This window comes from Oncorhynchus kisutch, linkage group LG5 (assembly GCF_002021735.2).
Source record: "Oncorhynchus kisutch isolate 150728-3 linkage group LG5, Okis_V2, whole genome shotgun sequence".
NCBI lineage: Eukaryota > Metazoa > Chordata > Actinopteri > Salmoniformes > Salmonidae > Oncorhynchus > Oncorhynchus kisutch.
This window is the reverse complement of record NC_034178.2, coordinates 31,751,328-31,779,010: the sequence shown is the minus strand read 5'-3', so window position 1 is coordinate 31,779,010 and position 27,683 is coordinate 31,751,328. Positions and strand designations below refer to the sequence as shown.

Below are 27,683 nucleotides of genomic sequence, written 5' to 3'. Positions count from 1 at the left end.
GTGTATTGAACACACGGGCAGCGCCATTGAGGGCTTCGATCATTTTAATGTAGTCAACTGGGTGGGACTTCCAACTTCATTGGCTGATCCCTCCTGATGACCCGGTTGGACATGGCACCAACAGGGTCTTCAAGAGGGATCAGCCAATGAAGTTGGAAGTCCCACCCAATTGTGAAGAAGAAAATTGAGGAGGCTACTTTAAAATGGAGATGGCTTTAATGGCGTCACAGACGCTTTAACGGAACAGATACTAAGATGAGTCCTCTATCTCTATGGTTTGTGCTCTGGAGCGTACACTAAATTGCGTACAGACATTTCCTCGCCTGTAATTTATGTTCAAACCACACTGACGTGCAGTTTGTGCACATCAAAAGATCTGGCCATCAACAATTCTAAATGTTTATTGGGCACACGTGATATTATCTCATAGAACAAACATATAATATCCACTAAGCCGGTGTTAACCTCAGACCTTATTTTTGCATGGCTGAACGCAACTCATTTCCGGAGATTGGACCATCAAAAATCGAAAACTGTTTGTTGGGAAAACAAAAATCCACTAAATATTAATGTGCACTTGATTTCTATTAGCAGGAATCGTTTTTTAAAATAGTATATCATTTGAAGCTACCATAACTATCCATGGGACCTGTTTCTCCAGGTTTTTGTTAAACTTTGTAAAACAAACTATACTGATTCATAATGAATGACGTTTACTCTGGCTCTCTCCTACCACTCAACCCTTGGATGAGCACACTTCTGGAACACACAGACACAGGAAACCACACAGACACCACACAGACACAGGGAAACTCCTCAGAGTTTGACAAAGCTCCAAAATGAGGAGCTAGAGACCTTTTAGAAAGAGCTGGTTGAACTCGGGGTGATTTCGGAACAGCCACTGACAGAGGAAGCAGGCCTGGCTACTGTACATAAAGTCATTAAGACTGCAGCACAGAGAAATTAGTATTTCCAGAGAACTTTCCTGACCAGGAAACAAAGTGAGAATGAGCTCATAAAAGGACATGAAAGAGACTCATTAAAGGATAACAATTTGATTTAATTCTTCATTTTCTTTACAGGTTTACAGATAACTATATACACATCTAATTCCTCAGATAAACCAACCTAAGAGGTTGCTGGAAAGCATTGATTGTCCACATCCTCTGACACGCCATGCTGAAGGGGGTGAAACGTAAAATAATTAACACACACGCAGATGTAACAGGCACAAACAGACAGACACACATTCTTATGGGTTCCATCACAGACATGTAGTCTGGTCTCAGATCTGTTTGTGTGGCCTCTCTATATGCCCTGTGAGGGCAGGAATAGGAGGGGGGGGTGATAAAGGACAGAAATAGTTGGTAAGGAAAAGAGATATGACATATATGACATAGAACAAAAGGCACTGCCAGCAGGAACAGCCTGAACATTGAGAAGGTTAGGGTTGGGTTATAAGGGGTTGAGGAGGTAAGGGGATGGGATGGACATGGGCATTTCTTTTGGGCTCTCTGCATCAGGAAGGCATGTGCTTTTGGACGATGATAGAGACTCATTGGAATACATCGGTATTAACTCTCATGTAATTTTTTATACTATTATCTCCAGCCCTTGACTCACACACCAATGATGACAATCATTATAACCAATGTTAATAATTTATCATCCAATGTTTACTTCCAGAGCCTTCAGAAAGTATTGACTTTTCCCACATTTTGTTGTGTTACAGCCTGAATTTAAAATAGATTACATTTAGATTTTGCGTCACTGACCAACACCGTATAATTCTGTTTGTAGAACATTTTTGAAATGAATACAAAATTAAAAGATGACATGTCTTAAGTCAATAAGTATTCCATTTATTGTGGCACGAGTAAAAATGGGCTTAACGAATCGCACAGTAAGTTGGATAGACTCTGTGTTCAACAATAGTGGTTAAATGATTTCTGAATAACTGCCTCATCTCTGTACCACACACATACAATTATCTGTAGGGTCCCTCAATCGAGTAATGAATGTCAAGCACTGATTCAACCACAAAGGCCAGGGATGTTTTTCAATGCCTCGCAAAGAAGGGCATCTATTGGTAGATGGGTAAATATAAAATAAAAAGCAATTGCTGAATATCCCTTTGAGCATGGTGAAGCTGTTAATTAGGCTTTGGATGGTGTATCAGTACACACCCAGTTACTACAAAGATAGGCATCCTTCCTAACTCAGTTGCCGGAGAGGAATGAAACTGCTCAGGGATTTCACCATGAGGCCAATGGCGATGTTAAAACAGTTACGAGTTTAATGGTGGGATATGATCAAAGTGAGGATGGATCAACAACAACGTAGTTACTCCACAATACTAACCTAAATGACAGAGTGAAAAGAAGAAAGCCGGTACAGAATAAAAATATTCCAAAGCATGCATCCTGTTTGTAGCAAGGCACTAAAAAAATGTGGCAAAGAAATGAACTTTTTGTCCTGAATACAAAGCGCTATGTTTGGGGTAAATCCAATACAACACATCACTGAGTATCACTCTTCATATTTTCAAGCATGGTGGTGGCGGCATCATGTTATGGGTATGCTTGTCATCGGCAAGGCCTGGCAGCGTTTCCCAAACTCTGTCCTCCAGCTTGATGATTAGTTGATTATTTGAATCAGCTGTGGAGTGCAAGGGTAAAAACCAAAATGTGCACCCCTTGGGGTCCCGAGGACTGAGTTTGGGAAACCCTGGACTAGGGAGTTTCAAAAAAATACAAAAAATGGAATACAGCTACGAGCACAGGAAAAATCGAGAGGAAAACCTGCTTTCTATGGTAAGACTTGAAAATGGCTGTCTAGTAATGAATGATCAAGTTGACAGAGCTTGAATAATTAAAAATAATAATAAATGGGTAAATATTGTACAATCCAGGGGCCTCATTTATCAATATTGCGAAGAAACTATCCTAAAATACTATTTACAAACTGAATTTAGAATGGTGTATGCATAGAAACGGTGTGATTCATCAAATAATCCTACGAGCATCACATGCACACTGGTAGGAGATAAACCGTTTATAAATACCAATTGTTCTCAGCCTCAGTGCTCTTGCACGACCTTGGTGGTTTGCATTTCAAGAATGCCCCTAAATAAACATAATTAAACAATGTTTAAACAAAATCAAAAGCATCACGTTAAAGCACGCGGGGAATATACAACCCCATACCATGAAATACAACAGCCTAACCAAAAAGGCAAAGAAGAAGAAAAATGTCTGAGACTGAAAAAGAGGTGCTAGTGTCAGAGTGAGTACAACCAAAATATTTTATTTGGCTCGCTCAGTTGTGGCTTTAACCAGTAAACAAAAAAATCATGGCTACAAAGAGGGCCATTATGACAATTCAAGTAGCTTTAGCAATGGCAAATATACTTAAAATAAGTAGGTAACACTAACCAATAAGCCATCCATCTTCCACAGCTCCCTCGGGCAGGCGTATAGGCCAACATTGCTGTTCTGCAGAATGAGTCGTGCGTTCCTCCTCGCCACCTTGCCACCACATTCAGCAGCGTCTTTTGCGCGTCATATAACCTGCACATAAAGAGTGGAAGCCTTTTCTGTTCACATAGTTGAAATAGTTTTGGGATGGTAATTTGATGGCAATGTGGGTGCCGTCTATTGCTCCGTTCCTATTCGGGAACCCGTTGTTGGCATCATGGCAAAGAAAACCCTCTTGACTTCAATGTGTTGTGCGATGGTGTATGGAACTTGTATGTGTAGCTAAGTTTTGCTGATGACTTCATCCAAAACATTGGCTCATCAAGGGCTGTGAGATGCCGAACGGCAAGCCCCCACGCAGAAAAGTACCCGTTGCCAAGTACCCTTAAAAGTACCCTTTTTAAAGTAGGTCTTAAATCCTCTCAAAATTCAATGATATCTGATGAGCCAATCTGTACTTTCTGCAGAAAAGGTCCCACCCGTCTCTACAAAATGCAGCGTGTGCCTAATCTTCAAACCGAGCAGGATCAGCCATCACTCTTTCCATTTCACATTAGCTCAGGCTTTTATAGCATTTCAACAATGTTCGAAATAGTTTAACAAACGACTGTACTTTATATGAATTATTATCTAAACACGTGTACTGATGCGGTCAAATTATATCGCATGTCAAGGTATGTTGCATAAATCCACAATGGAAATACAATGAAATAAAAAAAATGATTTAATTATTACTCAAATAATGTCACACATTTTCAACGTATATTTTCCCCATTCTACACTCAACAAGCAGTTCCCATATTCCAGCATTTGGCACTGTGCGTAAGCATGGTCATGGTCGTGCATAAATTTATGCACACTCAAGCAAGCGTTCATATTCATAAATCTCACACTTTGTGTGGAAACGACTCCATGTATGGTTTACACACAGATTTGTGCATCTGCATGATTGATAAATGAGGCCCCAGGTGTGCGAAGCTCTTAGAGATTTACCCAAAAAGACTGTCGTCGCTGCCAAAGTTGCTTCTCCAACGTATGACTCAGGGGTGTGAATATTTATGTAAATGAGATATTTATGCATTTCATTTTCAATACATTTGCAAACATTTCTAGAAACATGTTTTCTCTTTGCCATTGTGGGACATTGTGTGTAGATGGATGAGAGAAAATATTGAATCCATTTTGAATTCGGGCTGTAACACAACAAAATGTGGAATAAGTCAAGGGGTACGAATACTTTCTGAATGCACTGTATGCGTCACACTCAGATAAACATCATTGGTACGATAAAATTCAATTTCTACAAAATAATCACTAATTTCATGCCTAATTTCATGCCCCTTCTCTAGGATACTCTACAGACCTGTGGCCAGAATCAGTTTGTTTATTCTACAATAAGTCATATTTCCAGTCAGATATCCCACTACCTCTGGAGATAGAGGGACACAGGGTTCCTGTCCCTCTTAACTTGGGTGTGATCAACAGAATGGTGTTTCTCAATGAACAATACAGACAGGAGTTTTTCCTGACCACATGAACTGACCAGGAGTACCTCCTCGCGGTATGACCCTTGACCTCCAGTCAGTGTTTAAGCATCAGTTCCTCTCATTCACTCAGTCCTGTAACAGTCGGCTCAGTGGCAGGGCTTCATGGGCCTGTCACAGCAGCACAGAGTGGCTGGCTCTAACAGGCCTCTAACAACAGTAGCTACAGCTGCATACGCTCTACACAGACACAGCAGCACGGCACATCTCCCATCAGACTAAATGTTCATTTCCAGGTTAGGAGATAGGAGTCGGGGGTTACTGATGACAGGGTGAACAGTTCACGGAGAATCAGAACATCAACATCCCATTGAGCTGTTTGTAAATGCTTAAAACACCAGCAGACAGTTCAAGCAGTGAAGAAATGCTTACTTGTTCTGATTGTTTACGTTCTGTATGCTTACGTAGAATGGGTTAATGAATAACAGGGTGGATATCTATTGGGTATATAAGGCCTATTGTATGTTGCTATATATATATGTGTGTGACTGCTGTCAGGGTACACAAATGGCTGTCTGAAGAGATGGGAATAACATCTACCTATGAAATACACGTCTGTCTGCACAAGACCTCCCACACTAGCATGGCTACTCTGGTAGAGGGAGACGCAGGGTTAAGTGCAAGTTAGCCGCCTGAGATAGAGGGTTCATTTCAGTGCTGGATAAAGAAGTTAGGACAGAGATGTTTAAGTCTTCTTACGATTCTGTAGCCTTCTGGGCTTAATAGAGCGGTTCCATGAGAAACACTGCTGTACATACCTGGGACTGATATGAGAGGAGTCTGAAGATGAGAATGGATTCTGGTGTTCCTTTTTCCACACCCTAACCCTACACAGATGTACCCCACCATACCAACCCTGCTTCCCAATCCAACCATGACAACCCCCCCCCCCATCCTACCCTCGGCCCTGGACAGAAGGCATGCAGGGACAACATGAGAGTTGATATAATAAACATCAAGTAACGGAACATTTCAAATGGTCCACCCACCATGGAGCGTTGCTTTGAATAGTAATGTCTGTTCTGGTCCTAAATCTTTATGCATGGGCACAGGGGCAGATAGAGCAAGGTGAGACTCATGCGTAAGCAACACTTGCAGTAGCAGCGGCAGCAGCAGTAGAATCTTCAAAACATTCTCAGACCAAACTGAGATTCAAAGTAACAGTAGAAGACCCATCAGGTCAGATTGTCAGATCAAACCAAGATATCCGAGCCCCAACGAAGTCAGACGGTCGGTCCTTCAGTTCAGTGTCTTTTTACTCACAGGGATGCACAGACTTCTTTTGTTCTAGCATCCTGTCCACTCATCCCTCAAACAGTCCCTTTTCCCCGTTTCCGTGCTTTCTCAACCCCGCCTCCCTTCTCCAGAGGGGATGTGAGGAGTGAGGGAGGGGCTGCCCGTGTCCTGAGGGGAGAATAGTAATCTAAGCCTCAGTGGGCTCCTGTCTCTCCCTGGGTCAAAAGAGGGCGAAGGTTGAAAGGTCAGAGTGAGAGATGAAGGGTGAGGGGTCAGGGTTGATCCTCCCGTAATGCCTTCTGCAAGCTCTGTCGGTAGACTGCGAATCTCTGCTCCACCAATCGCACACGCTCTGCCTCCTCCTTCTCCAGAATCACCAGGAAGTTCTGCAGCTCAGGAACCGAGAACGCATGCCACTGAGATGGAGAGAACGAAAGGGAGCGAGAGCGGTATTAGTGATGTTAGAGATGGCATTCATGAAGCAGGACACACAGTATGTGTGTGTGTGTGTGTGTGTGTTGTGTTGTGTTGTGTTGTGTTTGTCTTACCTCCACCTCTCCAGTCTCGTTCTCCTTGAGGACGAAGCTGAGCAGCTCAGGATCTGGACCCACCACCAGTCTCAAAGCAAGAGGACACTCCACAAGAGGAAGCTTCTGGAACAGATCTACACAGACACACGACAAAGGAAAGACACATTAGATTCCACATCCAGGCCGTTTGCATATTATCAGAAATCTTCCAAATCTACTCTCAGTTGGGTGGCAGAGTGTAAATATGCGAATGTATACAGTGGGGAGAACAAGAATTTGATACACTGCCGATTTTGCAGGTTTTCCTACTTACAAAGCATGAAGAGGTCTGTAATTTTTACAATAGGTACAGTTCAACTGTGAGAGACGGAATCTAAATAAAAAATCCAGAAAATCACATTGTATGATTTTTAAGTAATTAATTTGCATTTTATTGCATGACAAAAGTATTTGATCACCTACCAACCAGTAAGAATTCCGTCTCTCACAGACCTGTTAGTTTTTCTTTAAGAAGCCCTCCTGTTCTCCACTCATTGCCTGTATTAACCGCACCTGTTTGAACTCATTACCTGTATAAGACACCTGTCCACACACTCAATCAAACAGACTCCAACCTCTCCACAATGGTCAAGACCAGAGAGCTGTGTAAGGACATCAGGGATAAAATTGTGGACCTGCACAAGGCTGGGATGGGCTACAGGACAATAGGCAAGCAGCTTGGTGAGAAGGCAACAACTGCGCAATTATTAGAAAATGGAAGAAGTTTAAGATGACGGTCAATCACCCTCGGTCTGGGGCTCCATGCAAGATCTCACCTCGTGGGGCATCAATGATCATGAGGAAGGTGAGGGATCAGCCCAGAACTACACGGCAGGACCTTGTCAATGACCTGAAGAGACCTGGGACCACAGTCTCAAAGAAACACACTACGCCTTCATGGAATAAAATCCTGCAGTGCACGCAAGGTCCCCCTGCTCAAGCCAGCGCATGTCCAGGCCCGTCTGAAGTTTGCCAATGACCATCTGGATGATCCAGAGGAGGAATGGGAGAAGGTCATGTGGTCTGATGAGACAAAAATAGAGCTTTTTGGTCTAAACTCCACTCGCCGTGTTTGGAGGAAGAAGAAGGATGAGTACAACTCCAAGAACACCATCCCAACCGTGAAGCATGGTGGTGGCAACATCATTCTTTGGGGATGCCTTTCTGCAAAGGTGACAGCATGACTGCACCGTATTGAGGGGAGGATGGATGGGGCCATGTATTGCGAGATCTTGGCCAACAACCTCCTTCCCTCAGTAAGAGCATTGAAGATGGGTCGTGGCTGGGTCTTCCAGCATGACAACGACCCGAAACACAGCCAGGGCAACTAAGGAGTGGCTCCGTAAGAAGCATCTCAAGGTCCTGGAGTGGCCTAGCCAGTCTCCAGACCTGAACCCAATAGAAAATCTTTGGAGGGAGCTGACAGTCCGTATTGCCCAGCGACAGCACGACTCCCTGCTGCAGTGTGTGCAAACCTGGTCAAGAACTAGAGGAAACGAATGATCAAAGGTTTCTGTACCAAATATTAAGTTCTGCTTTTCTGATGTATCAAATACTTATGTTATGCAATAAAATGCAAATTAATTACTTAAAAATCATACAATGTGATTTTCTGGATTTTTGTTTTAGATTCCTTCTCTCACAGTAGAAGTGTATCTATGATAAAAATTTCAGACCTCTACATGCTTTGTTAGTAGGAAAACCTGCCAAATCGGCAGTGTTTCAAATACTTGTTCTCCCCACTGTATACGTGTAAATTGTGAGCGTAACTCACCTTGTCCATCGCGGTGTGTCTGTCTGTACAGAGCAAACTTGCGTGGGTTATCCTGCACCATAAACTTCTTCAGCAGGCCCTGTATGACCTCCCTGACTGTGGTAGTACTACTGATGTGAATCTGCTTCACACAGTCACTGGGCAGGTAGAACGACGTCCGCTTCTCACTGAACCCTGCTCCCGCCCCCTCCTGGCCCTCTGACACAGTCATTGGCCGTCTTTCCGCCTGGCCGTCTAATCCCGTCCCCTCCACAGCAAGCACCGTGACTGGTCGACTTAGTCTGAGGTGGACCTTAATGAAGCCAGTGTACAAACCATCAGCACCCTGGGGAATAGAGAGAAAGAGACAGAGATTCATGTGTGTCTGTATTGGTAAATTCCCACTCAGTACTTCCTACTAGTACACTCTTTGAAAAAAGGGTTCCAACATGGTTCTTCAGCTGTCCCAGTAGGAGAACCCTTTTATGGTTCTAGATAACACTGTTTTTTCTAAGAATGTACCTATGTGTATATTTAAGTGTTGTAGCGCCCACCAGTTTCATGCCATTCTCTGAGACCGTAGAGTTGTAGTCCTCTATCTTGGCCCGTAATTCTTCCTCTGACAGAGCCTTGGGCCCTCTCTCCTCTTCGACCTCTTTCTGCTGAAACACAGAGAGAGACAGACAGCAGGCTGTGTGAGAAACAGGAACTGCAGTACAGGGGGAAGTTGAGACAGACAGAGCAGTCATTATGACTCAGACCTGAGGACACCTGGACTATATATGATGTTTCTTTCAGTCTGCTGCTATCACTCCAAACAACAGAGGGCGCGCTGTCTTTCAGACAGGCACAGTGGAGTTTACACTTAGGCCTACGAACCCAGGGTGCACTGTGCGCGCGCACACACACTCACAGTCTTGTACAGCTAACCTTGTGGGGACACACAATTCAGTTCCATTCAAAATCCTATTTTCCCTAACCCTAACTGTACTCTTACCCTAACCCTAACCCAAAAACCTAACCTTAACCCTAGCTCCTAACCATAACCCTTAACATAATTCTAACCCTAATTCTAACCTTAACCCTAAACCCCATAGAAATAGCATTTGACCTCGTGGGGACTGACAATGTCCCCAGTTGGTCGAATTGTTATATTTGTACTATTCTTATGGGGACTTTTGGTCCCCACAAGAATAGTTAAACACGTCCTCACACACACACACACACACACACACACACACACACACACACACACACACACACACACACACACACACACACACACACACACACACACACACACACACCCACACTTCTGTACATTGCCCATTGGGCTCTAACATTTATAGAATGTTGCGTGACTCCTCATTCTTGTCTCCCTTTCCCTTCCTCCTCCTCCCATCCTCCCAAGCCCCAACATGACACAACACTGCAGTTGCCCCCACAGACTGAACAGGAGGCAGGAAATATTCTGAATGGAGCAGAGACATAGAGAATTACACTGAAACTATGACTCTATGCCCCTGTGTTGCTCTTTTTCTCAGTCTCGCTCCATCTTTCTCTCCCCCCGTTCTCTCCCTCTTCATCCCCACTGACAGACACATCAAGCAGTCACTCGGACAGCTCCAATCTCTCCCACTGCTAAGGCCACGAAAAAGCACAAAACTCCCCCTCCCACCATGCAGTGTGAGTGAAGGGCTCATCATGAGGCTCGCTCATTATGGGGGTGAGGGAGAGATGAAGGAGAGATGGGGGATGATGAGGCGCGAAGGGATGATGAGAACGGGGGAGAGGAGGCGAGAAGAGGAGAGAACATGGGGAGGCATGGTTGCTGAGCAAGCCTTAGCAACACAGAGTTTGACTGGGTTATTTATAGATGCATCCTCTTATGTGGATGCTGTTTTCTCCTCCTTTTCACTCTCTTTTTCTGGGACACGGTTGTGTGAGCGATAGACAGCTAGGGGAAGAGAGAGAGAGAGAATGCAGGGCAGGAATCTTTTATGTATGGGAGTCCTCAGGGCGTGAGGGGACAGATTCTGCTTCATTCAGTACAGTCACTTTGTATACGTGTGTGTGTGTGTGTGTGTGTGTGTGTGTGTGTGTGTGGTGAGGGTGCAGTATATCTTGGCTTGCATTGAGCAGAGATGGGGAGTAGGTTCAGTATGAACAGGACGTGGTGTCTTCCCTTTCTTCAATCCTCTCTTGTCTCATGACAGACCCATTAACTTCTCTCCTCCATGAACAATCTGCTCAGGCGGAGGTTTACTTTTGCTGTGCGTTTACGGCTTAGTGTGTGTGTGTGTGTATGCGTGTGTGTGTGTGTGTGTGTGTGTGTGTGTGTGTGTGTGTGTGTGTGTTTATCTTGGCAGGTTCCAGTGCAGTAAGAGTTAATGATGTGAGAACGCAGAGGAAGCTTTGGGCAAACTGGTATAAAATGTCAAACTGACCATCTCTAAACAACCGCGAGACTAAAGACCTTGAAACAGCATGAACATTCCTGCAACATCAAAGCTAGAGGATTGGCACAGCATTACTGTATTATGTGCAATTCAATGTCTGCTGATGGGGAAAATACTCCACTGCAGACTGTATATATTTTTTATATACATTTAGGTTGCTATATGCCATAGAGACGCATTTTGAACACACACACCTGCCTCACACATAGGCAGGGTCAGACTACGGCATTTGGGACGCCGGGGCACTTCCCCAACCCCCCCCCCCCCCCCCCCCCCTGCTGTTTTATAGCTCATCTCATGCTATTCTTCACTAAGATATTCCAATGACCCTGGGATTAAACACCTCCCTCTGGAACTGGATCCTGAACTTCCTGACGGGCCGCCACAAGTTGGTCAGGGTAGGCAAAAACACATCCGCCACGCTGACCCTCAACACGGGGGACCCTCAACATGGGGGGCCCCTCAAGGGTGCGTGCTTAGTCCCCTCCTGTACTCCCTGTTCACCCATGACTGTGTGGCTACGCAGGACTCCAACACCGTCATCATGTTTGCAGATGACGTAACGGTGGTATGCCTGATCACCAACGACGATGAGACAACCTACAGGGAGGAGGGCAGAGACCTGGCAGTGTAGTGCCAGGACAACAACCATTCCCTCAACGTCAGCAAGACAAAGGAGCTGATCGTGGACAACAGGACCGAGCATGCCCCCATTCACATTGATGGGGCTGTAGTGGAGTGGGTCGAGAGCTTCAAGTTCCTTGGTGTCCACATCACGAAGGCTCGATCATGATCTAAACTAGGGTTGAATATTTTCTATGTATTTTACAAATGTTCCATCCTGAAAATAAAAGACTTTTCTCCCGGGTAACCTGGTATTTCCTGCCAAAACCGGAAGTGTCATTCAAAATCATTATAAAGCATATGCATCGTGCCTTCGTAAAGTATTCAGATGGCAGGGACTGTAAGACTAATCAGGATCGAGCCAAAAATTTATGGAGCAAAGTACAGATCTTAGATGAAAACCTGCTCCAGAACGTTCAGAACTTCAGACTGGGGTGAAGGTTGACCTTCCAACAGGACAACGACCCTAAACACACTGCCAAGACAATGCAGGAGTGGCTTCGGGACAAGTCTCTGAATGTCTTTGAGTGGCCCAGCCAGAGCCCGGACTTGAACCCGATCGAACATCTCTGGAGAGACCTGAACATAGCTGTGCAGCAACGCTTCCCTACCAACCTGACAGAGCTAGAGAGGATCTGCAGAGAAGAATGGGAGAAACTCCCCAAATTGACTCGGTACCGGTACTCCTTGTATATAGCCTCGATATTGTTAAAAAAATTAATAATTAAATCTTATTTGCTCATCTTTTCTTACTTTTTAACTCTGCATTGTTGGTAAAGGGCTCGTAAGTAAGCAATTCACGGTCAAATCTACACCAGTTGTAAAATATTGTAAAAATATTATTTGATTTTGCCAAGAGGAGAGAACATTTTGCAGTTTTAAAGCTAATTTCCTGCCATTCTACACATTTTGCCATGAGGCTGAGACACAAGATTCCAGGGTCAGAGTTGAAAAATCCTCCTTCACTAGTTCTTAGTTCTTGAAAACTCTCAAGTCTCTCAGGAATTCCTGTGTTTGTGGCTTGATGTTTCCTAACTGCTAAATATAGTTCTCTCCCTCCCCTCTGTGCATTCCTCTAGAAGTGAGAGAGAGAATGGTCAGAGGACAATAGAATAGTAGGACAATTCACCCCTGCCGGGTCCATGGCCGACCACACCCACACAGAGCTCAGGCCAAGAGAAAGTAAACCAGAATATCCAAACTCAGACCCAGGGCTCCCAGACATCCACAGCCAGAGAAAGTAAACCAGAATACCCCAACTCAGACCCAGGGCTCCCAGACATCCACAGCCAGAGAAAGTAAACCAGAATACCCAAAGCCAGACCCAGGGCTCCTAGACATCCACAGCCAGGGAAAGTAAACCAGAATACCCAAAGCCAGACCCAGGGCTCCCAGACATCCACAGCCAGGGAAAGTGCACATGGCTCACACATTGGAGGTTGTTGTTGCTCCCACTTTGACAGGATCAAACTTTGTGAAGCATTAATTTGGGCTGCAATCTGAGGTGCAGTTAATTTCCGATATCTGAGGCTGGTAACTCTAATGAACTTATCTTCTGCAGCAGAGGTAACTCTGGGTCTTCCTTTCCTGTGGCGGTCCTCATGAGAGCTAGTTTTATCATAGTGTTTGATGGTTTTTGTGACAGCACTTGAAAAAACTTTAAAAGTTCTTGACATTTTCCACATTGACTGACATTCATGTCTTAAAGTAATGATGGACTGTCGTTTCTCTTTGCTTATTTGAGCTGTTCTTGACATAATATGGACTTGGTCTTTTACCAAAAAGGGCTATCTTCAGTATACCTCCCCTACCTTGTCACAACACAACTGATTGGCTCAAACGCATTACGAAGTAAAGAAATCCCACAAATTAACTTTTAACATGGCACACCTGTTAATTGAAATGCATTCCAGGGGACTACCTCATGAAGCTGGTTGAGAGAATGCCAAAAGTGTGCAAAGCTGTCATCATGACAAAGGGTGGATTCTTTGAAGAATCTCAAATACAAAATATATTTGGATTTGTTTAACACTTTTTTGGGTTACTACATGTATGTGCCATTTCATGGTTTTGATGTCTTCACTATTATTCTACAATGTAGAAAATAGTCAAAATAAAGAAAAACCCTTGAATGAGTAGGTGTGTCCAAACTTATGACTGATACTGTATGTTAGAGCACTTTGGTTTCATGAATAAATATGTTGTAATGGAACCACATGACCTGTTTCTGTCTTCAGTCCTTTTTAATTAGGATAGATGGGCTATATGGGCTAGGGTATAGGACGAATGTAATAGTCTGACTATAACCAGCCTAAAACTCCATTCCTATTCAGAGTTCCGAGAAAATTAATCGAATTGGAAATGAGCTATTATCAGGCTGGTTAATCTGAAGCATGTCTGTTGAATTTAGAAAAATCCATCGCACTCGTCCCCACCCCACCTACTCAGCCAGTCAGGAGCTGCTACTGCGTTGCGGCCATGGCATACTGCATACCTTTTACTAAATGGTACACGCTAAATAGTATGTGGCAATAAGTACATAATATACAGTTTAAATATGTAGTACGCTAGTATGGTTATTCGGGCATGGCCAGTGTCATCTGAGGCTGCAGTGTTGCCCCAGAAACATTACAAACAGATTCAGGCAACAAACACAACAGCTTAACATTCAACATTTACTAAAAAAGTTCCCCTCAACGGTAAATGGTGATGACTCATATTCGCCTGGGTACTCCGTGGCTCACTCTCAGATACCAGTTTACAGAAGGGTTCCAGCACTTTAGTGTCATAAACATTTTACAAAACAGAACTTTAAGTGATGTGGGCATCCTGATACTGGATTACCTAACCCTGACCTGAGCTGCACCCTCATCTCAGACTTTGTCTCAGAACGTTAGGTCTTTATTTTTACTTTTAAAAAATATAACATTTTCTAAAACAATAGACAACATACACATCTAAATGACAACATCATACAAACATCAACCACATCACACCTGCCCAGACCCACTAACACACACCCCCATCTCCAGTGCCCGAATCACTTTCCACCACTTAGCCTGAAACCGAACCATTTTGTTTCTCTCTGTAACCCACGGACTTGATTTTTCCATCGTGTTAATGAAGGTGGATTGATTTCCTTTAGAATATATTTTTTCAAGATGATTGATTGAGAAGAGAATCAGCCAACCCATCGGGTATCCCACAGCACCTCCATATGCATGTCTTGAAATATGCAGACAGACAGATTACAAAGTAAGTCAACATTGTAATACTTCTGACAGCCAACTTTCTAGCTCCTCCCCCAACTTCCAGTCTTTACAGCGTTCCCAGAAAGCATGGATTATTGAGTGTTTATTAGTTTTACACTTAAGACACGACTCTGTTGTACTGTAGAATTTGAGAATTTTGTCTCGTATAATAAATTCTATACATTAGTTTACACTGGATTAAGTGTAGATTTTCATTAACTGCAACTTTGTTAGTTATGCTCAAACTTTCCCTACATATTGCACCAACATCACTACTTTTTAAGTCCTGGTTCCAATAGTTAATATTTTTTTCTAAGAGATTGTCAGTTGGATATGCTCTCTGCAAGGTTTTGTATATATTTCCTATAATATGAACATCCTTTTCCCTCAAGGTTGCTCTGATGTCCAAAAGATGTCAAAGTTGCATGTATTTGAAACTATCTACATACTGTATTATTGGTTAGTCCAAAATGACTTTAATTCTGTCATGGAAATAAATGCATTTCCTTTAACCACGACATTTACAATTTCTATACCTTTAGTTTTCAATGTGGACAAATTTATTGGTGAATTCTGAAAAGCTACCAAGTATTGTTTTTAGGAAGGGATATTGGTTCTTGTAGAATACGTTTCAATTTCTTCCATGTTGTTATAGTATTCTTAACTATGAAGTTGTTCATGTGCTTAGCTTTATCGTTTAAAAAACAGACACCTAAAAAGATTCTGGGAATGAGCATGCGCATTATCAATATGTACCCATTGTTCCTCTTTAGTGCATTTAACTATATGTCGCAAGTAAAAGCCTTGAGTAGCGAGTTGATACAATCCAACATCTGGAAGGTTAAAACCACTCTCTGACTTAAGATGCAAATCCTCCCTTTTATTCTATTAATTTTATTTGCCCATATAAAAGTCCTATGACAGAGTGTACTTTTTTGTGTCTTCGGTGGGGTAATTAGTATTACAGAAAATACATGCAAAAACTTTGGCAGCCATGCCATTCTAAAAGAGGTTTATTCTACCTGTAAAATGTATGGGGAGATTATTCCATTTAAATCGCTCTGCTTTCATATTGTTGAGTGATGGAATAAAGTTATCTTTATATATTTGTCATCACTTATTCATCCTATGTATGTCATTTTTTTGTGGTCCACTTAAAGGATTGCTGTAGATCGTGAGTTATTTATTTTCTTTTTCCTATTGCCATTATTTTGGAGGTTTTCCATGTACATTTTTTATCCTGAGATTTATGAGTATTCTGAAAATAGTTTTAGCAAAGGGAGCATTGAGTTTTCAATATTGGTCAGGTATATCAGGAGATAATTTGCAAATAAGTTTTAAGGTTTATAATCCTGTTTACCAATACAGATACCTGTTAGAATTAGACAGGGCCCAGATGTTTCTGCAATTGGAACAATTGCCAGTGCATACAGGAAGGGAGAGAAGGGACACCCCTGTCTTGTGCCCCTTTCTAAAGTTTTATTTGTGCATATTTTTGCTTTAGGACATGTATAAAACATTTTTTTTACAATGTATTATTTCATCTGGAAAGCTTCCAAAGTTTTGAATAGAAAAGGCCATTCAAGGCGGTCAAAAGCCTTCTCGGATTCCACAGCCATTATTGATATATCTATATCTTGTTTTTTGTGTATTGTATTACATTTAAACATGTTCTTATATTTTTTTTGTAAGTATCAAACCCTGTTTGATTGATCTTTGTTATTATTTTGTCACAATTGATTAAACTTGTGGATTTATAATGAGCAGGGGATCCTCCAGATTTTCCTGGTTTTAATATAACTGAAATAACTGTTTGATACATGGAATTAGGCTGTACAGCATTGAGTGACGTGTGTTGTCATTTGTGTAAATAAGGGGGCTACTTTGTCCCAAAATGTTGAATAGAATTCTATAGGAAAAGCATCCATACCTGGTGCTTTTCTCCGCACTAACGTTTTAACAGTATCTAATATTTATATTTAGGTGACCTCTATTTTTAGTGATTCATTTCTGTCTGCTGATAATTGCTTCAAATTTGTTTAGTCTAAGAAGGCTGTAGGATCAGTCCAGCAATTCAGATTTGTATAGATTTTCATATAATCTTTTAAACATTGTTGTTTCTAATTACCGCTTTTGTAACTTTATCTATTAAAATTATAACTGGTTTAGCATGTATTCATTTTGTGAAAGCTGCAATATATTTAACAGGTTTATTTGCCATTACGTAGTATGCTTTATTTGAGTTTAACCTGTAGTTGTTGGATCTCAAATGCAAAAGACGGTATTCCTGATTAAGTTCCGAAATGTTATTTTCTTCTTTCCCTTGTCAAGATTTTTTATGCGCTTTTTCTAAGATGGTAATTTATTTTTCTTTCATTTTAATTTCAAAACCAAGTAGAATTTTTACTGAGTATGCCTTAAAAGGTATCCCAAATTACTTTTCATTTAAGTATATAATACATGTGCTCTGTTCATTCTATAAATTCTGTCGCTATATGTATTTCTATTGGTGTAATGATCCGATATGACTACATCATTACTTTTTTAATCCAGTAAATAGTTGAGCGCATTTCAGAAAAAAATGTGGTCAATTCTTGAATCGTTTTTTTTACTTTGAGAAAAAAAGGAATAGTCTTTTGTAGTTGGGAATAAATCTCCAGGTGTCCTGTAAAATATGTGTAGAGATGAACATGTTCAGCCTCTTTGGAGGCTCCCTAAATTAGACTTTAAAATTAATATATCTGTTAATCTTATCGAATGTATATTTTAGGTCCCCTGCTAAAATAATAGTTCCTGTCTGGATTTAATCTAATATAGCTTGATTTCTATCTAAAATCAGCAGATTTGTCGCTGGTGGAATATACAATGAAATCAATGTGCAATTTTCACCATGTAAGGTACAATTCATCATTAGAAAATGGCCTTCTTGGTCCATGTGCTGGGATATAACGGAAAATGGTGTATTCTTATTTATCAGGATGCCTACACCTCTGCTATTACTACATTAGGTGGCAGCATAGGCCTCTCCAACCCAGCTCCTCTTTAAATGTTCAATTTCAATTTTTATTTTTTTAAATGTAACTCTAGCTAGAAAACCACATCTGCTGACAATATCTCTTTAAATGTTCAAGAAACATATGTTATTTTACTCATCATGGAGCGCGTGCACATTCCATGTGATAAGTTGGATTTTGTTGGTCTTTACTTGTGTAGAATCAAAGTTAACCTTATCTATTCCGTCTATCATTGAAGAACCAAGTAAAACATTTTAGCAGACATGACATGTGAAGGCAGTGGGCATTCCATATAATGGGAGGGTCACAGTATAAATACATAGTTATGGTATACATTACATACATAGAGAGTGTGGGCATGTGGGCCGAGCAGACATATTTATATATATTTTTTAATAAAAAGCAAAGTACGTCTTTGTACTTGAGGCGCCATGCTTCAGTTCTACACGTCGCCGTTACCACGGCAACACAAAACCCACTTCCTGTCGTGGCACATGGTCGTTGGACGTGATCAGGTGACACAACACCCCTGGTGTCACGCACCGCTGTGGCCATTACGGTCTAGAGTGAGCCTGTAGAGGACTCATATCCCACAACACTGCCATACAGACATCACAGAGAATGAAACCCACGTACAACTCTATGAACCGATCTCTCCGAAATGGATCCGGGCTGGTATAACGGCGGTCCACAACACCATTAAGCCCTGAGCAGACTGCTCCAGTAAAGGAGGCACACGGGACAGGAGACCACACTTAGCTCCCCAAGTCTCTGATAGCCAAATGAACTCCTGTAGATGAGCTGTGACAGCTGCGATAGCAGAGTGCCGCTAGAATAATGAGCGGTGGAGGTGACATAAGGGAGTGACTGAGTGAGGGAGGCAGGGGAAAAGAGAGGCACAGATCCTGTAATGGAAGCTCTAACCCACGCCTCGTTTCCCCATTTCACAGATGGCATAGAGAGTAGACCAGGTGTGTGTGCGTTTCCCTGTGCTACTAGTTTCATACTTTCATTCAGTGTCGTATCTCCCCCAATCACGTTCGCTCCTCTTGTAATCAGCAAGCGCCAGACAGACAGGAATACGCACTCACACTCCTGCTTGCGCACCTTAGCTGAGCTCTGTTAGTGGGTCAAAGTGTCGAATGGAAGAAACACATGATCCAACCCCAGCACTGATTCCATTTCACAGCTCGGTGTGCGCAGACACAGACAGACACACACAAGCACATGTAGACGTGTGTGTGTGTGTACGTGTATCTCTGTGACATTAATTATAAACACTGGTGATTTTACTAATTCATTCATTTCCACGACATCAAAGCTCCCTTTAGAGCAAGGGAGCGCTCCACAGCAGTAACCACACACACACACACGCATGACACTGACGAACATGCTCATCAGGACGGGAGGGAGGAGATTAGAGGTCCTCTTTTCTTTGTGAATTAATGTCAAGAGAGGAGCCTACTGCTCCAGATCAGCCAGCTTTAACATTCAGCTAGGGTAAGTGAGACAGCGTTCGAGAGAGAGAGTTTATAAATGCATGTAAATGTGCGTGTGTCTGTTTCGCTGGGTTTGCATTGGCGCCATTCCTTCTGCGTTTCTTCTGTGGGAGGCAAAGTGCTTCCAGTTCAGAGGTCATTAAAGCTGGAATCCGCAGCAGTGAAACTGTCATGTCCATTAGGTTGATGGAGTAGGGCTGGGGAGTAGGAAGAAAAAGCCCCTAGACCAGGAGGTAGGGTTTCTCCCATTATGGTCAGGATTAGGGTTTGGAGAGCTGATTCTAAGCTGATTTCAGATCTGTGGCTGGAGCCATTGTAGACAACAACAAGAGTAAACTGACACGCGCTCTAGTAGATTGTGTCGGAGAGTACAGGCAAACTGTGGCTTTCCTATATTTGCATGTCTGTTTTTCATATTCAAACGTTAGTGAGTGACAGGGTGGTTTTCCTGTACTGAGAGACAGTTGCTACAGCACGGTATCGTTCTTACAATTTATGGGGAATTGGAAACTTTGGGTCATGGTTTAAGACTGGGTCCTTTGTTTTTGGGGCACAACAATCTCCACTCTGGCCTTCCAAAGTCCCCAACACACAACCGTCTCCACCCTGGCAACCCAAACTCCAAACAGACAGACACAGGGCTGGGGCTGAATTATTTAATGATGGTGCTCTTTCCAAACCAGAGAGCAGAGGCACTGCAGGTATTGAGATCACACTGACAAAGGCCTGTGTGTAAGTGTCTGTGTGTGTCTATGTAAGTGTGTGTGTGTGTGTGTGTGTGTGTGTGTGTGTGAGAGCGAGAGAGAAGGTCATGTAGCCCGTTAAAAGCCTTAAGAACAATCTCCCAGTGGAGGTGTGAGAGTGGTGTGGGGGTGTTTTCTGCATAAATATGTAGTACATATTATTCTGTAACTTTACATCGACACAGTTGCAGTCCAATGTTATACAACTGCTTACTATTTACATGAACAGACAAACAAGCTCCAAAAACGGCATCACCACTGCTCTGCAACATTAAAAGTGTGTGTGTATGTGTGTGTGTGTGTGTGTGTGTGTGTGTGTGTGCGCGCTCTCCTGTGGAGTTCCGATCTCAAAGCAGAATCAGTGAGATCCGCCGTTGCTATGGTTACACTGACCAGCTGAATTATGCTAAGCGAAAAGAAAAAAACGTGGAAGAGCGAGAATGACAGCTGTAGCAAAACTCACACTGAACAACGGATGTGTGTAACTATTTAACTAACTTCCCTGTTTCTACGGAAACAGCGACAGGCGAGGGCTGTCGATGAACCCATTACCATCTTGCTGCTATGCAGTTCTTTACATTTTAAGCCATGAAGAACTGTCCTAGAGGGGCTCCTACAAGGAAGGCTGCATGGATAGCTGATCGAATGCAGGCACACCTCTGTCACACACACACACAGTAAAACACAAACGGTCACACTTTATTTGGATAGTCCGGATATTCTATCTGAAGACCCTCTACAGATGGTCAACCAATCTGTTGATAAGCAAATGCTTGCCAAGATTACGGTTAGGGATAAGGGTTAGAGCTAGAGATAGTTGAAATGCCTCTACCGATGGACCATCCACATAGTGTTTCCACACACACTTTACTCAACGCTTCTCCTTTTTCAGGCATAAAAAATGGACACAACATGAAGTGAAACATACCCCTCCTCACCTCCCTCCATCTTTAAAAAAGAACATCTATGTCGTACCTTAACCAGCTTTGGGGGCTGGCGGAAGAAGGAACTCTTTGCGGTGAAGAAGGTGAAGTCTTCGCCCTCCTCGTCCAGACTGCAGTAGCCGCTGCTCATGCTGTTGCTGCCCGTCATTTAAGGGCTTCAATTTGAGCCCTCGGCTGCCTATAAACACCCAGCAGAGCAGCAGGAGGAAACCTGATTGTCCCCGAGGGGGAAATACTCTGTCTGGAGAGGCATTCAGCCACACTCACTGTTCACAACGCTCACAGTCCCAGAGCCCTTCACATCCACGATGCATCCACAGTCAGTCACCTCAGTAGGTCAGTATAGGGACACACGTACGGCTCACAGTCCAAGTGGCGCCTCTCGATTCCAAACATCCACTGTCAGTCCTCCACAGTCTTGTGTCTGTAGGTACCCAGATAAGCTTGGGCTCCAGAATCAGGGGCGAGGTCAGCTCAGATTCGGGTCCTATCAGTGCTCCTCGTGTCACCGGAGAGGCTTCAGGAAATCCGAGAGCGCGAGTAGAGACGTGTCACTTCCTCCTGTCGTGTGTGCTCTGACCCCGATATCACACACACACACTGTGCACACACATTGGTGTCACAGAGTCAGTTAACCCTGCTCACCTGAATGTCTCACACACACTTCCCCTTCAACCCCCTCCTGCCCTGCAGCTGTGTGTGTTGATCAGCTAATAAGAACTGTGAATGGGTGCACACACACACACAAATTACTTCAGCAGGGTACTGCTGCTTACCCATTCAGACACACGCTCACATCAATTACTCTGACAGGCTCTCTCACACACACACACACACACACACACACACACACACACACACACACACACACACACACACACACACACACACACACACACACAGGTAACTGTAGTTCAGGTCAGTGGCTCCAGACTGCAGTGGGCCTGTGCTGTATGGCTGTGTGAGTGTAGTCCTTGGTTCTTAGAGAAGAGACCCAGGCTGCTGCAGGCTTCTGACATTCAGCGGTTTCTCCTCTGTTCTCCTCTCTTCTTCTCAGACTCACGGACTAACAGAGAATCCTACGCGCTGCACCTCCCACTCGCTCTCTCTCCTTTTGTGTTCGTTTTGCTCTCTCTCTTCCTCTCTCTCTCACAGCCTTGCTCAACCATCTGTGGTTGAGTCTTATCTGCCAACGAGTTTTCTGCAGAGCTACAAAAACACCCTCCCCCCATTCTCTCTCTTCCTGCAAGCAACGGCACCCAGCTCAGCCCAGCCACATCCTCTGAGAGAGAGAGAGAGAGAGAGAGGGGGAGAGAGAGAGAGAGAGACAGAGAGATGCGGCCTCGCAGCTCATAACACCTGATATGCATGAGCAGGAAGCCACTCAGTAACATGGCTGCTGTGCTCTGCCTTAGCGCTACCAATGCTGCATGAGAGAAACCTCCAGATGTATAAAGACCCGGAGAAGAGCAGAGAACTGATCATCTTACTGCATTATACATACACTCTTATCAACATGCTCAGAAACACAGCGGAACCAAGTACAGGTCCTACTGCTTGAGTTCTTGTACCTCTTATAGAATATTTATTGTGGAGTTCCTAAATATACAACAGTACCAGCACCCAAAATGAGTACTGGAACCCATTTAATTCCAAGTCAAGCACTGGTGATGATCAAGAACAGGAATCTCAGAGAACCTCATGAGGTCTAGTTCCATAAAGAGGAATTGAAAATATGGGTACGATTGTCTGTTGGTTTTAGGAGAAACCAAGCTTGGAGGTCACGTGATTGTCCCCCAGGGGTCAGTGATGAAGATGACCTCTAACCTTTCGTTGACCCCTGACCTGTCCCCTCTGCCCTCTGGCCCTGGTCTTGACCATATGAACAGGGTCCAGCTAATGCCACTGTCAAAATAGAGATGGACTACCAAATAATAGTGTGTGTATATGTACGGTGTGTGTACGTGTGTGTGCCGGTGTGTACGAGTACGTGCATGTGTGTGCGTCTAAGTCAGAGAACAATATCTAGCTATGGTCTTTCTCTAAATCACAACCAACTCAAGGCATACAGCAGGTTATTCATTAAAACATTCGATTAACAGACAGCTGTCAAAGAGAGAGAGGCTGTTCTGTCAGAGGAGACATATCCTCCATTAAAGAGATGGAGCCTGTCCATCTCCTCAAGCCATCCCCCCTGTCAGAGGTTGATTAGATTCTGAAAGATTGTTGGGAGAGCTGTCTGTCTCTCTCCAGTGGTAACAACAGACAGAGAGAGAGCTGTCTGTCTCTCCAACCAGTGGTAACCACAGTCAAACAGAGAGCGGTCTGTCTCCAGTGCTAACCACAGACAGGCAGAGAACTGCCTGCCTCTCTCCAGGTCAGTATCAGCTGACGACAGATTAGTCTACCAGCAGAGACAGCCGTCAACCCCATTACCATCATCACTGTGGAGGGAGAAGGATGGGGACAGAGCGAGACAGATGGGGACAGTGGGTGGTGGGGAGGTTGAGAGGAGCTCATTGACAGACCACACCCCCATCCCATCCCATCCCATCTCAGCCCCTCCCAAACCCCTACCTTTCCCAGAGTCGATAAAGCCCAGCCAACCCTTTCTAGGCTCCAGTCTGACTCAATGAAACACAATGAGTGTTTGGCGAAAAGGGTGATCGATCTCTGCTGGTGTAAGCACAAAAGAGAAAGAGAAAGCTGGAGGGAGAGGAAAAGAGAGAGAGAGAGAGAGTATAGAGTTGACGAGGGAGAAAGGCCTTGAGATGTGAGCGGTCATCTCTCATCAGGTCTTTGGTGCAGCAATAGTGTACCCATTTCAGCCTCTGAGTTCACAAAACACCCTCAGCCTGCACACCAGACAAGAGTTTAACATTACTCCAGGTTACAGAGATAATCAACTGGCCCTCCACTGCAGCCCTCAGCTCTAACACACAGGTCCTTGTCACTGTAGCACATTACACTTATACTCCACGAGCACCACACTTGGATAAGGAGTCTATTTTTTCCCTCTAGTGACGTTTGCAAGGTCACCCCATCGGCATTCTGTCACGCTATTTCTCACATTCGCTCATGCTCTCTCTCCTACACGTGGTGTTTTTGGAAGTAGATTACATTGTGTGTGTGTGTGTGTGTCTGTGTGTCTGTGTGTGTGTATGTGTGTGATCCATGGTAGCAGTGTGGTATTTGGATGGCATGGCTACACAATTGCCAGCGTACTCGTTACACACCGATAGAGATGTGTATTGTGTGTGTGTGTGTGTGTGTGTTATCTGGCTCACTCTAGGCAGTGCCAGAGTGTGTGGGCTTTGAGAGCAGAGGTGCCAGTATCACAACAGAAACACGCAGGTCCACATTTACACCTGCTCACACAGACACCCTCAGTTAAAAGGTCAGATATTAATTTTATAGAGAGATACAGTTATACTTCATGTGCGTGAACACCTGAAAATATTTAGGACCTCGATAGCTAAAACCAGCAAGATCCGAGTCTGCTAACATGAAAGCAGGATTGCGAGAAAGCCTCTTCTGGTGTCTGTGTGAGTGTGTGTGCATGTCTTGTGTTCGGGTGCATGTGTGTGTGCTTCCATGTCGTAGGCAGTGTGGGCAGACAAACATCTAACGCATCTGTGCTCACAGAGGCCAAGAACAGTTAGAGGTCTTATTAAATGACTAGAGGGACTATGTCATAAACCCTCAAAGTTCCATAATGGCAGCCATCTTGGTCAGGGAGAAATCCAAAACTAGCCTTGTTGGAATGAATGGCAGTAGAGGCATAGGGAACACATTTCCGAGCCTTTACATTTGCAGGAAAATAAAAAATGGAAGGCGCGTTATGCATCAGAAATTGTGTAATGGAATTATGGTTATTTGAGTGTGTCTCTCTGTATGCTGATGTCTCAACACACGTCCGCTACGACAGCAACTGAAATGACTGCAACCCTTAACGAATGGCTGCAGTTGGTTTCAGAGTGGGTGGCAAGAAATAAGTTATAGCCCTAACTATTTATGAAACTAAAAGCATTGTATTTGGGACAAATCACTCACTGAACCCCAAACTCTCAACTAAATCTTGTAATGAGTCATGTGGAAATCGAGCAGGTCGAGGAGACTAAACTGCTTGAAGTAACCCTGGATTGTAAACTGTCACGGTCAAAACATACTGATATAACAGTAGCTAAGATGGGAGACGTCCGTCCATAACAAAGCGCTACTCTGCCCTCTTAACAGCACTGTCAACAAGGCGGGTCCCGTAAGCACCCGTTTTGTTGCACCTGGACGACCGTTCAGTAGTGTGGTCAGGTGCCACAAAGAGGGACTTAGGGAAAAGTACCATTGGCCCATTGGATGTACACAGAGAGCTAACGTTAATGATACGCATGTCAATCTGTCCTGGCTCAAACTGGAGGAGAGATTGACATCATGATGAATTGTATTTATGAGAGGTGTTGACATGTTGAATGTACTGAGCTGTCTGTTTGAACTACTGGCACACAGCTCGGACACCCATGTATACTAGAGGTCGACCTCTAATGCCTACCCCACAAGACACTTCACAAGAGGTCTCTTCCCAGTCCCCAAGTCTGGTACATACTATGGGAGGCGCACAGTACTACATGGAACTCTATTCCACATCAAGAAACTGATGCAAACAGTAAAATTAGACTTTAAAAAAAAGAAGAAGATAAAAATACACCTTATGGAACAGCGGGGACTGTGAAGCAACACACACACACACACACACACACACACACACACACACAGTACTGTAGATATGTGGTAGTGGTGGAGTAGGGGCCTGAGGGCACACAGTGTGTTGTGAAATCTGGGAATGTATTGTAATGTTTTTAAATTGCACAACAGCCTTAATGTTGCTGGACCCCAGGAAGAGTAGCTGCTGCCTTGAGGATCCTTAATCCACCATGATAAATACAAAGAGTAAAGTATCGTCAGAACTACTATCATTACAGTTCATGCTGGTTCATGACTATGTCGCTGTGAATGTTGGTATAGTGGCAGTTCATTGGAAAAACGGTGTCGTCATTCATCCAAAACTGGCTGGTTAGCTACCTTCTTCCCATTCATTGTTGTACACAATATCTTCTGATCACAGCACTGGCAAACCATGGGTATCCAACTCCCTGACCAACATGGCTGACCTTTGGACCGCCATAAGAAGGTTCATGTCCATTCTAGTATTATAATTCTATGACAACAATTTAACCAGGAGTATAGCCCTAATCATCTGACCAAGAGCCTTCATCACGTGACCAACAGCCACTATAATACACACTGTTAGCTAAAGCAGCTTGCTTGCTAAAGCCGTGTCTGTCTACCAAAGAGAGGCTATATAAAACACAAAGAGCATACACACGCTGAGACTGACACAAAGGGCACAGCAACACACACACACACACACACACACAGTAGATGAGTTCTGTGACAGTTCAGACAGAAGGCCGGGCATGTTTGGAGTAGCTCTGGGGGGTGAGGGGGGGTGCTCTGCTCCCAGACTCACAGAGACAGCACAGCCAGGCTGGCGTAAGGCTACGGCTAGGCTAATGACTGAGCATATACAGACCCCTAGGCAGAAAGACTGGGGTCTGAGGATATGAGGACCGACACTACCACTGTTTACCGCCCTTAGAGAGGGGGTAGGAGGGGAAGGGGAGAGTAGGGGGAAGGAGTAGACTGCAGAAGGGGAGAGTTGAGATACAGATGAGAGAGGTGTGAAATATGTTCTCAGAGAACATCTGGTCTCCAAATCATCCGATAAATGAATGAATAAGTGAATGAGGGAGCGAGATGAGAGGGTGAGAGACGCCCCACAGGAGAGAGACTCCCCACAGAGCCCCAGGACAGCAGCACAATTAGACCCAACCAAATCATGACAAAACAAAAAGATAATTACTTGGCACATTGGAAAGAATTAACACAAAAACAGAGCAAACTAGAACGCTATTTGGCCCTAAACAGAGAGTACACAGTGGCAGAATACCTGACCACTGTGACTGAACCAAACTTGAGGAAAGCTTTGACTATGTACAGACTCAGTGAGCATAGCCTTGCTATTGAGAAAGGCCACAGTAGGCAGACATGGCTCTCAAGAGAAGACAGGCTATGTGCACACTGCCCACAAAATGAGGTGGAAACTGAGCTGCACTTCCTAACCTCCTGCACAATGTATGACCATATTAGAGACACATATTTCCCTCAGATTACACAGACCCACAAAAAATTTCATTTTGTATATTATCTACCTCACTTACTAAGGCAATGTTAACAAATGTTTCCCATGCCAATAAAGCCCCTTGAATTGAAATTGAGAGAGAAGAGAGAGAGAAGTAAACCTCAAAAATACTAAAATAATGATTTTCCAGAGAAGACCCAGATCTCAGGGAATTAGACCAAAGTTCTCAATTGGTACAAAATATAGAGAGTACTGTACACACTACAATTACTTAGGTTTAAAAAATAAGCTCAACTGGACACCTTAATGAGGCAGTGAATGAACTGAGAGAGAAAGCACGCATTCTACGCCATTAAAAAGCTCATTCAAATTGAA

General features: G+C 43.7%; 1 protein-coding gene across 5 annotated transcripts in view; it reads right to left on the bottom strand.

The window, feature by feature from the left end:
- Positions 1 to 1,844: 1,844 nt before the first annotated feature.
- The window catches only part of LOC109890915 (ras association domain-containing protein 5), a 58,153-nt gene continuing 32,314 nt past the window's right edge, over positions 1,845 to 27,683 (bottom strand). For 2 of the 5 annotated variants that reach the window (XM_020483053.2, XM_020483055.2), the window contains exons 3-6: positions 9,133 to 9,240; positions 8,600 to 8,924; positions 6,805 to 6,920; positions 1,845 to 6,672 (exon numbers count right to left, since the gene is read on the bottom strand). In XM_020483053.2, coding sequence (XP_020338642.1) covers positions 6,529 to 6,672; positions 6,805 to 6,920; positions 8,600 to 8,924; positions 9,133 to 9,240 — 693 coding nt within the window. In that variant the 3' untranslated portion in view covers positions 1,845 to 6,528. Of the gene's footprint in view, positions 6,673 to 6,804; positions 6,921 to 8,599; positions 8,925 to 9,132; positions 9,241 to 21,143; positions 22,271 to 27,683 lie in introns of those variants that run through there. The other 3 variants (XM_020483054.2, XM_031824865.1, XM_020483056.2) reach the window with 2 other exon arrangements.